Source organism: Lipotes vexillifer, unplaced genomic scaffold (assembly GCF_000442215.2).
Source record: "Lipotes vexillifer unplaced genomic scaffold, Lipotes_vexillifer_v1.1 scaffold712, whole genome shotgun sequence".
Classification (NCBI taxonomy): domain Eukaryota; kingdom Metazoa; phylum Chordata; class Mammalia; order Artiodactyla; family Lipotidae; genus Lipotes; species Lipotes vexillifer.
The window spans coordinates 175,796-187,638 of NW_006775660.1; the positions used below are offsets into that span (position 1 = coordinate 175,796).

Sequence of the window (11,843 nt, forward strand, 5' to 3'; positions counted from 1 at the left end):
CACACTTCCTGGGAACATTTGCTTTTTTTTTTTTCTCCTTTATTGCTTTGTAGGTCATATAAGTTCTTACATGTAAATCAAGCCATGCTACTCCTGGTACCTACAAGAACTCTTGAGTTAAATGTCCTGTTTAAAAATGCCTTTGAACACTGCTCCAGGGTAGAATCTGTGCTTCAGGCATCTGAGCTACAGATTATCTTTTTTTCCCCCATGAAGCACTTTCTGCCTTTCTTGGAATTTAGACCTTCCCAAATTTCAGCTCTAACTCAGCTGCTTCAGAGCTCAAAACTTCAGTAAGCCAGGCTTTCACTACGGCCAGCATAATTGGGTTTTTTTTGGTTTGTTTTTATTTTTATTCATAATTATGTTTTTGATGCTTGCTGGAAAGATCCTGCAGACCATCTAGCTCTCTTTTTTTGTTTGCTTGTTTATTTGCTTGTTTTTGCAGTACACGGGCCTCACTGTTGTGGCCTCTCCCGTTGCGGAGCACAGGCTCCGGACGGGCAGGCTCAGCGGCCATCGCTCACGGGCCCAGCCGCTCCGTGGCATGTGGGATCTTCCCGGACCAGGGCACGAACCCATGTTCCCTGCATCGGCAGGCGGACTCTCAACCACTGCGCCACCAGGGAAGCCCTAGCTCTCTTATTTTTGATTCTCTTTGATATTCTAGAACCAAGATTGTTGTTTCTTATTAATGAGTAATCGCATATAATTAGACTCCTCATTAACCCCTGTAGTTTCCCTGTAATTTAATAACTTGGCCTCTGACATGGCCTTTTTTAAAGTGGAATAAAGTCATAAAATTTAAACATAAAATAGCAAGTAAATAAATAAAACCATAAATATAAAGCCATTTTCTTCATATGTAATAATTATACTTTTTTCTTAATGAAAACAGAAGAAAAAATTAAACAATTCGTGGCCTAAACTTTTTCCTATTGACTCAGTGTAGCAGGAATACATTTTAACCTATAACATGTTTTCTAAAATGTCAGGTTTAGGGACTTCCCTGGTTGTCCAGCTGTTAAGACTCCACCTTTCAATGCAGGGGTGTGGGTTCGATCCCTGGTCCGGGAACTAAGATCCCACATGCCACGGGGTGCAGCCAAAATTTTTTAAAATAATAATAAAATGTCAGGTTTGCTTTCAGATTTTTTTCTGATTATAAAATTAAGACATACTCTGGGGCTTCCCTGGTGGCGCAGTGGTTGAGAGTCGGCCTGCCTGCCTATGCAGGGGACGCAGATTCGTGCCCCGCTCTGGGAGGATCCCATATGCCGCGGGGCGGCTGGGCCCGTGGGCCATGGCCGCTGGGCCTGCGCGTCCGGAGCCTGTGTTCCGCAGCGGGAGAGGCCACAGCAGTGAGAGGCCCACGTACCGCAAAATAAAAAAAATAAAAAAGACATACTCTGTTAATGAAGTTTTGGAAAAAATACAAAAATTTTAAAGAAAAAAATTCTATCCCCAACATATAATCACTATTAAAATTATCAGAAATCTGGACGAAATCCTTCTGGTCGTTTTCTAGGTTTACAAGTAAATGGTTTTCATTAGCTCATGCTATAGACACAGTTTGGGGTCATTTTTTAAAAAAATTAATCATGTCATGGGATTCACAGGACTTTATGGAACTGAAGGATGGTTCTACTTTCATATTTTATGGCATTTCAACGTGTAATATGCTATACAGATGATAGGATCTTTCATTTTGCACAAATATGGTAAGGTTTTGATTCCAGTGTTTGTTTCTTTAGCCATATGTTCTCCCATTCACTTCTTCAATAAGTGTAGCCCTGAATTAGATGGATTGGCTGGAACATCCCCCAGGCCTCCCCCAGGTCTCCCACAAAGCCTCCCCAGGATTCCTGCAGCTCTGACTCCCGCTTCCAATTAGTGGTTCCTTTGGGCGATCCGCTTATCATCCTGACACACAGTGCCTGGGCCACTTCTGGGCCACTTCAGTGCAGACTCGGGACTGGTTCCAACTTCCGCCTACACCTACACAAGACCATTCATGCCAGGCCTGTGTCTGTGAACTGACTTTACTGAAGAACCGGGGCACCAGTGTGAGGGGGTACATTAAAGAAATGCAAAGAACTTCAAATTAAGTATCAGACAAGTATGCCTTCCCACGCCACCACTGGGAACAGTCCCCCAGGTGTACTACCCCATGCAACGCCCTAGCCTAGCTCCATTTCACTGGCTTGTCTTTCCATCTTTCACCCCCCATCTCCCCTCCACAGCCTTACTGTCCAGATTGCGCCCCAGGCACCCCACACTTGTCTCACTCCGTTTTACAGAATAATTCGGCTCTCTCCAGGTCTTTCCCAGAACACACTTTCAAGGCCATCTTTGCCCATGCTACATGATCAAGATGCCCAGCAGAACAAAAGGACTTTAAATCCAGTAAGATCCACAACAGAAAAAATTCACTCTGTACTATGGAAGCATTTTACTTGTGTTAATTGCAAATTAATACTTCTATTCAACAGATTAAAATAGATAAAATTAGTTCTTCTTAAAAAAAAAAAAATATATATATATATATATATATACTTAGCATTTATTATATAAAACCAGTAATCCAGTATAAAATATGAATTCAGTTTACCCAAGAGGAAAATACTATGCACTCAATGATAGTACACCCTGCCTGGTGTGAGCGTTTATGATTCTGACTGCATATGAATTGAAGCATAGGGACTATGTGTTATCATCAGCTCCCTGTCCTACCAGAGTTAGTTCTAAGCTTAAGGACAGTAGAATAGAAAGTTTCGCATTAGTCTTCAGACTGCACCTAATTATTTAATTGTATACTCAGCACTAATCACATGGGCCCTTTGAAGGATACGGTGTGAAATTTCAAGCTTCAAACAAGCTGTTTTTGTACCTTGCGTGTAGTGCCAGATCTCTCTCATATCCTGTTATTTGTTATAGCTGCAGTGTTTTGTGTTTTTTTTTTTTCAATCTTCCCCTTTTTTGTATCATTTTCAGAATTCTCTTAAGGTTTGCTTTTTTTTGGTTGCTTGAAAGTTTTTAATTGTCCAAGGATTATCATAAGTCACATTTTCCTGCAATATTTTACTTGTAATAATAGCCTGGTTTTAGGGCTCCTGGAAGTCATGTGAACTGTTTTTGGACACAAGAGCACTATTTTATATCGAAAAAGGATACAGTTTTTCCTCAAAGGCCCATGGGGAAATAAGATCAATCAAGGCACCACTTTGATAAGCAAGCACCATATATTTTTTCTTATCTAATTTCCTAATTAACAAAAGGAGACAATAAATGTTGTTAATAAAAAATACAACAAATACACATACATGGATACTTTTAACTCCCTATTAAGGGCAATTAAGTGTGGAGAGACAGGAAGAAAAAAAATATTCATGTCACCATTTGAAATTCTTTTTGTCGGGAAGAGAATAAGTTTAACAATTTAAAGTACTCTAAATATATTATCTTGTTTAATGGATCAATCCCATGAGTTTGGGACTTATTTTTCCATTTGATAGTTGAGGAAACTAAGATTTAGAGAAGATAAATGATTTGCCTGCGATTATACAGATTTTCAGTAGAAAAGCTAAAAGTGATGACTTGGTTTTCACTGTGTTCTACATCTCTCCCTATAAAACAGCTAAGTGTGGCTGCCACTCCTGCTTGAGAATTTCTGTATTTCTTCATCCACCTCCAAAGTCTCATTGAGTCAACAAATATAGTTGAATATATAAAACATTACATTGGGTGTTTACCAAAAAAGATACAAATAGTTCAGGCTATTCCTCACAGACTGTACCCTGTGTTGACCTAGTAATTAAGAATTTTACTTTTCTTTGGGAAGCCATTAAGCCTATTGCCAGCAAAGGGTTTCAAACTGGAGTCTAGTATGTTGTGTACCCTGTATGCTGTGCTGTCTGCCTTGGCCCCTGTAACAACATTCAATAAAGAGGTGAAGTCTGTATAGATGGAGCTCTGCAACCACACAGCATCCCGTGAGTATAACACAAAATGGGAAGCAATAAAAGGACTGGTTGTAAAGTCAGCTTTTTTTTGATGACCCAGAAGTCACTGCCTTGCTTTTCAAAGTCAGTTAACAGGCATCTTCCTCACTGTACCACACGTGAGTAGAAACATTGCTTAACCACAAGTCCCAGCTGATGGGGTGTTAAGAATTCCCTTCCACTTTTGCCTAGAAAGACCCTAAAGACCTTGGGCTATGTGACTTTAAGATTTACTGAGCAAAGTTACTGTTTCTTTCTTGTTTAATAGTTTTCACAGTGTACAGACAGAATAAAAGACCTGGAGAAACAGTTTATAAATCCTGAGGGTGAGAACAGAACACGCTTCCTTCCAGGGAAAGATATGACCAAAGAAGAAATGATCAAAAAAATGGATGCGGTAAATGTCTTTTCTTAAAATAGCATCTATTAGCCCCTGTCGATCAGTGCCACAGATATCTGTGGTACAGTTTCATGTCATGAGGATTCATCCCTCATTATTCTAGTCACTAATATAGTCCTTTCATTGCAATCTAGTAATGAAACCTAAGCTTGACTTTAGATGCTTGCCAAAAAAGTTAAAACCTGAGTGCTTTCAAAATGCCCATCTCTGTCTCACGGCCCACAGGAGCAATTTTGGCATCTTGAATGGATTAGTTTGTCTTCCTGATGGGAGCATATCAGAGGAATGGCAACATGGAAGCTAGAAGGAGCTGAGAGGGCCATTCTTTGCCATGGGGAGGAAGAAGTGCCACAGCCCTCGGGGGCGGGGGTGAGGGGAAGTCTTGACTTCATCCAGTTCATTAAGTCATTAATGTTCGTTAATGAAGTCCCCCTTCATTAAGGGGGGAAAATAGTGCTCTCATTAGGAAAGATTTTGACTTGCATGACTTTGTTTTCCTATTGAAATTCTTCTCGACCGTAGCTGGAACTACAGTTGGCCAAGGAGGAGGAGAAGTTGCTGGAGAAGGATTTCATCTATGAACAGGTCTCCCGGCTCACGGACAGGCTCTGCAGCAAAACGCAGGCCTGCAAGCAGGACACACTGCTCCTAGCCAAGAAGGTCTGCCCAAGTCCCCGCCTCCTCTCTTCTGCCCTTCCTCCTCTATCACCTTCCATTTTCCACAGACTGCTTCATTTATTGGGGGAAGCCCCGGAGAGATTAGGCTTTATGAATAGATAAAGACAAAGAATTAAAATTTAAAATGTAAAGATGACTCTTGGAGAATTGTCCAAGATAAGTTTCAGTCTTGTGCCCTGAATGAATTCTCATTATAGTGGGAAATCCTAAACCTTTCAATGACAGTATACAAGTTTCACTTAACAGGGTACCTATTCAAATATGACAGTCATTATCTTCCTATTTCATGAGCCATGTTAAGTCCTTTCTAGTTCCTTGTGAAGGGAGGGCCTCATTTATCCAGAGGTCTGCATGGGAGCTGCCTGAATCCAGAAGTAGCCAGAAGCCAGCAACGGAAGGGGACCATTAAAGAGAACAGCAGTCACACAACTCCCTGGGGTGGAGCCCCCACCCAAGCCTCACTAGTGAGGAAAGGCCAGTAACATGGGGCTTCCTAATTCCATAAGCTTAAAATACCAGGGCTTCTGATCCAAAGCTACAGGGTCAGGCAGGGACTGCTAGAAGCTATAGCAAGAGGAGCAGCCAGCAGGAGGGAGGCTGGTGATTTGGACGCAGCAGGACTTTGCACCATGAGGCATCAGAGGGTCTGCTGCCAGCTTGGCACCCCCAGCCCCTTGCAGCATCCCTCTGTGACAGTCCAGGGTTTTTAGTCAGTCAGCAACAGTCACTGGAGCTGCTGAGTGCAAAAGGGAAAGGGACACAGTGTCCACACCATGTAGTGTGGGGAGACAGTTCAGAAGACGCCATGAATAATGGTGTCACCCACTGTGGGCTCCTGGGGGCAGTGACTGTTCCTTATTCTTAGTTTCCCCAATGCCTCGCATGTGCTAAACTCTAGAAAAACGTTTGTTGAATAAGTTAACAGTCCCGTTTTAGAAACAGTTCTGGCACACTAAACTACTGCAAATCTCAAGGCTTCTTGGCCATTCTTATTTGGCTTTACACTTCCACTAATAGACTGATGAGGCCAACAGCACTTGTGCAAATCTCAATTTACCTCATAAAATAAGAAATGTTAAGACTTCTTTCGGCTCATGAACGTTGCCTGAAGTAGCATGTCCGAAGTTTCTTTAAATGTTGCCTTCCTTTATTTTGCAAAATGAATTTCCCTTTCTTTGGGGGAAGCTGGTTTTTGCTGAGGCCTGCTTGTCAAAGCTGACGGCAGAGTCCCTCCAGAAGTCAACTGTTAAGCCAGAGAAACACAAATGGGAGCTGCCGAGACGATCCACATGACCAGGAAGTTTCCAGCATTACTGAGTCCTGTCCTCATGATTTATCTCCCTTTCTGTTCCCCACATTCCATGCTCTCTACCTGGCTTTATTCCTCCTCCATTTAAAATAATCTCCTCAGAATAGGCAGAGCTGGAAGACAGAAGGACATTCAGATCCCAGATCTGTGACTTACCAACACTACCAAGTGACATTGAGAAAGATACATAAATGGTCTTAAAACTCAGTTTCCTGATCTGTGAAATGGGTGTGATATCAGCTAAAGTGGTGGCAAGCATCACACAGTCGAGCAGAAGTGGGCTGGCCCTTGCGGGTGTTCAACAAGGTTGCACATCTCATCTCTCTTAGAGAGCTTATAGCTCCTCTTACAAGTTTTCCAAATGAACAGAAAATGGGAAATCTCAGCAAAGATTCAGAGAACCCAGAATAATACCATCCTTTTTTTTTTTTTGATTTATGGAGAAGGGGGGTTGGTTAGTTATACACACACTTAAGTGTGCAATGACTAATAAAATTTAAAAGATAGATAATGACTCATCATTGAAGCTTTGAATGCCTGTCATTTTTATTCAAATTATGCTTCCTGAAAACTAATGTAGTATAGAAGTTATAGAAATTTATATTCCCTATTCCCTTAAAGAGACAAAGTTTTCACATAATAATTGGTCATTATATTTTCAGAGGCACGTAAATCACCAGCAGCAACATTTCTGTAAGAAAATGTACACACAGACCAGTATATTCTCTATTAAGAGAAGAAAGTATTTTGAGGTAGGGTGTAGTTTTTGGACGCTCATATTCGTGTCTCAATTTACCTTGGTTCAAAGGAATGAACAATTAAAAGAGACTAAGAATTGATTCATTCCTTCATTCTACAAACATTCAATTTTAATTTTGTCTCCTATATTCCAAGCAGTGGGAACCTCATGAATAAAACAAACAGTCCTTGTCCCCATGAAGAGTACGTTCTTGTAGGATGATAGGCTATAACCAAATAACCAAATACATTTATATTATAATGTCAGTAGTGAAAGGATATGAAGAAGTAATAAGGCAGGGTAATGTGACACTGAGTGTTGGCAGGTGGCGGGAGTCACCTCTTACTGCCTCACCAGCCTCTGGCCACACTGAAAGGCCGTGCTGTGGGCCAGAAAGCTTACAGGAACAACCAATTCCAATTTTACTACTTTTCTGTCTTTTAAAACCAATTTTCCCACCTAGTCTTCTTTTAATTCTTTGATAATAAACAGCTTATATGAAAAGGTAGGCACACGCGCACACACACACACACACACACACACACACACACACACACACACATACATACACACACAACTAGGAACATTTCATTTCAAATTACTGGCCAGACTCCAGTTCAGCTCATGCTTGCTTATGACCTCATAATGATGCATCCTGGGAATTACGATCAAAAATACAAACACACTGAAGTGTGATAGTTTCCATTAAAAATCATCACGGATGCTGATTACCTTACTTAAGCAAGTGTATTAATAACTAATACAATTCTGTTCTACCAGATTTTCCGCCCTGCATAAGTGGCAAACTAATAACATGGCAAAATTAGGCCAGAACTTAGACATCAAGAATACCCTTTCCTTTGTCCTTATCACCTCTTAAAAACAGAGACACTAAACTATTCCCCTCAATACTACCCACCTGGAAATCCAATAACTAGATGAACAGATCTCTTTCTTCTCCCTCCTCCTTGTCCTATTTCACAGCCAGGGTGTTGGGCTGAATCTCTGAGGTCTCTTCCAGTTCTTATTCTCTGTGAATTCCCACTTAAATTTTCCTTCCTTCGGGCAAGAATGCCCACCTCAGAGACAGCCAGAAGCCTGCCATTTTCTTCAAGTCTTCATGGAATGTATACATAGGCTAAGCCTTGGGCTTTTTAATTCTAGATGAATGGCTACCAGAAAAAGATCAAAGATGCTACTGAAAAAATGATGGCTCTTGTTGCTGAGCTGTCCATGAAACAAGCTATGACCATTGAACTCCAAAAGGAAATCAAGGAGAAAGAAGACTTCATCCTCACTTGCAACTCCAGGATGGAAAAGGGTCTGCCCCTCGATAAAGAGATTGAGAGAGAATGGTTGAAAGTACTTCGAGATGAAGAAATGTATGCCTTGGCCATCGCTGAAAAGTCTCGGGTAAGCTATGGCTTCTACGTTGCATTTGTAAAATGTGCCGGGAAGGGCTGCCGCAGCGGTTGTCAATCCTCCCAAAATATATGAAAATGTTCTACTCTACCACACACATAGGCCCAGCAAGTCATTAGAAACAAGTTTTGCTTTTTTAAGGTATTATGTAGGCAAGCAAAGTACAACAGTCCAAAGGGTCAGAATATTCCCTGGAGAACACTGGGCGGGCATCAAGTCCCACCCCACAGTGTTCTATCCTGGGCTGATATGGTGAAGACCAGGACCTCCCATTGGCATGGCAATGACCAGGCTGGCACTGGTTTTATCCTAGGTCTCTAATCTCTGTCTTTGCGCCCTGGCTCAGACCATACCTTACTCTTCAATGTCCATCTGCTGTGGCCACCACCGCATATTGTGAGGCCTCAAGCATATTATGGTTGTCACAGGCTTCTGCTGACTCTGCAGCTGGTGCAGAAGCTACGATTAGGCTTCAGTACCACCCTTCTCCCACCAAAGACCTAAGTCTATCACTGACCACCTACACACTGGGGGCTCAGTTCTTATTCCTACTCCCATGACCTTTCAATAATCTTAGAGTGGAATTAGGCATCTCTTTCTGAGGAGACTACATCCTGGGGACCTATAACTCACTCTCAGACTACAGAGCAGACATCCCCGGAAGATCAACATTCCCTCCCTAACCCAAGAAAAAGGTGCATTCCAAACACATACTATGAATTCCTGCAAACAGGGTCTGATATGTCATTCGCACGCTGCCTGGGATTATATTCTTGAGGGCATTCAGATTTTACCTGTGGTGTCCCAGCTGTCAGTTACCTGTCTCCATTTTTTCAAATTCTTTTTAATGCTATAAGAGATTCCTCTGTTTTCCAGAAACACAGGCAGAATCTTGAGGCTCAAAGCAAGCTGCTGACCACTTCTCTCCACTGGTTCTACTTTACTCCTTATCTCCTCCTTTGTACCATTTGCTCACCAGTGACCTACCAAAGGAAATAGATTATCCTGCCTTTGTCACAAACATGGAAATACTTAGTGTTTAATGAAAGATACTGAGTTTGGAATGTAGCAAATTTAGGTCCTACCAACCAGTTTATGATAAACCCTAAACCCCAGGAGTAGAGTGATGCTTGAGCAACGTGGGTCATTCCAATGAGACAAAATGTGTGTGCAGGTGTGCGTGTTTGGTGACGCACCCTCACACCCTCTTGTCCCTTTGGGGAATATCGGCCAGCAAGCATAGCTGAAGGCTGCTCAGACCCAGCTGTGTCTGATGGGCCCTGAGGACGAAGCGACTTTACCTGAGTTTTCAAAAACTGAAAAGGTTAAATCATTCTTTGCAGGAGTTCTTGGAAGCAGAAAATCGCCAGCTGCCCAATGGTGTTTACACAACTGCGGATCAGCGTCCAAATGCCTACATCCCAGAGGCAGAGTCCACTCTTCCTCTGCCAAAACCGTACGGCGCTTTGGCTCCTTTTAAGCCCAGTGAACCTGGGGCCAATATGAGGCACATAAAGAAACCTGTTATAAAGCCAATTGAAATCTGAACATGTGAACCAACCCAGGCTTCTCAAGGAGGCACTTCAACCAGGCTTCTTCACATCCACAGCTGGAAAGCGTCAGCGTAATAGCTCTAAATTATAGACAGAGTATCCACAACATATGCTTCCTTCCTATCACACTCACCAATTTCTTTCTTTTTCACTTTATCTCTTGGTTACATTTCAGAAATATATAGTAGACTGCGTGCTATAAAAATGCAATAAAAATAAATACCTTTTCAGCGAAGTATAGAAGTCGGCACGGTGGTCTTTGTTTATTAAAGAAAGAAAAGCAGATCCTGTTCAATGTACTCACTTTTAAGAAAAAGAAAGAATGGTTGAAAAGAAAAATAGCCCAAGTACTGCAGGGGCATAACTCACTTTGTTAAATAAATAGTTGCACTGCAAGTTGATGTCAGTAAATCTAAACTGAGTGAAAAGCAGTAGGGAAGCTTGTCTTTTTTAAAGTGATGTTATAGTGATTCTTTTTACAAATAAAGAATCCCTTTGGGCAAAAACAATTATGCCCTAATTTATCTTTCTTATAAATCTAGATTTTCCACCATGTTATATGCAAATACACTTGTGATTACTTTGTTCTGATACCAGATTTTTCAAAATTTCAATGAAGATATTTATAATTTTGCATGTGAAAGAGAAAATGTGGCCAGTTCCACTGATTTCGTTACTCTTATTGTATTTCACCCAAGTATATTTTGCTAATTCTGTTTACTTTCTCACATAAAAATATAAAAGTAGATTTGAAACTGGTGATTTTACATTCATTAACATGCTCAAACTATTGTTATTTCATATTGTTATCAGTTATGAATTTCATTTCATGACTCTGGGAGTGAGAAATATCACATTCATTTATTTTTCTAAATCAAACAAAATCTGTTCCAAGCCTCCACCCTGACAGAATGGAGGGAAATTGAATCTCATTCTCTGTCTAGGAGTCCTGAATCTAACCTGACTGCTTTGTGAAGTCATTAAAAAGCAATTCCTTGAGAGAGCCTATAACAAGCAACGCTGTGTAAGCTGTGTGCTTAATGCAGAGAAATACTACATACTTACACACAGTTGCTATGTTGTAGGATCAGTAATTAGGGATTCAAAAAATAAACACATAGGAAGTTTAAATACGTAGGAAGGAAAAATAATTTTTAAAAATTACAAAGGTTTGGATGCTTAAATAGTACAACGTGTGCTACTGGTCCAGAGGGTGAGATGCCACTGTGCACTGGAATGGCCAGGGATCACAGTCAGATGGAACTTTTTATCTGGCCCTTAAGCATAAATAAGATTTTAGTAAGTGGAGGGGATTCCAGGAGGGGGAAATCGCCTGAGCAAGACTTGGAAGTAAGAAGACAAAAGTTCTGTTCAAGGCCCAGTGAGCGAGGCTGGTTGGAACAGAACGTTCGTATTGGGGAAATGTATAAGGCCAGAATTTGGGAGATCTTGAATGTCAAAGAGTTTGGATTTTATCCTGTAATAAATGGCAAGCCATTGAAGGATTATGAGCAGAGGGGTGACAGGATCAAAGTAGTGTTTATCTCAAATATGCATCAGATGAATGAGACTTCAGAAAGCAGCAGAAACAACCCGGGTGTGAAGAGGAAAGTGTTAGGGGAATGAAAAATAATGACCTTATCAAGAGGAAAAACCAGCACCGCCTTGCTGATATGGCTCCAAGACTTTGAGCTTCAGTGACCATGAAATATTTGACCTAAATGGGAAATTCTGTAGGAGA

General features: G+C 41.2%; 1 protein-coding gene across 1 annotated transcript in view; it reads left to right on the forward strand.

Annotated features, from left to right (window-relative positions):
• The window catches only part of CCDC146 (coiled-coil domain containing 146), a 140,591-nt gene extending 130,252 nt beyond the window's left edge, over window positions 1-10,339 (forward strand). Inside the window, exons 16-19 of the mRNA XM_007450083.1 lie at window positions 4,270-4,398; window positions 4,924-5,061; window positions 8,292-8,540; window positions 9,893-10,339. Of these exons, the coding sequence (XP_007450145.1) occupies window positions 4,270-4,398; window positions 4,924-5,061; window positions 8,292-8,540; window positions 9,893-10,096 (720 nt within the window). The 3' untranslated portion in view covers window positions 10,097-10,339. The remainder of the gene's footprint in view (window positions 1-4,269; window positions 4,399-4,923; window positions 5,062-8,291; window positions 8,541-9,892) is intronic.
• Window positions 10,340-11,843: the final 1,504 nt, after the last annotated feature.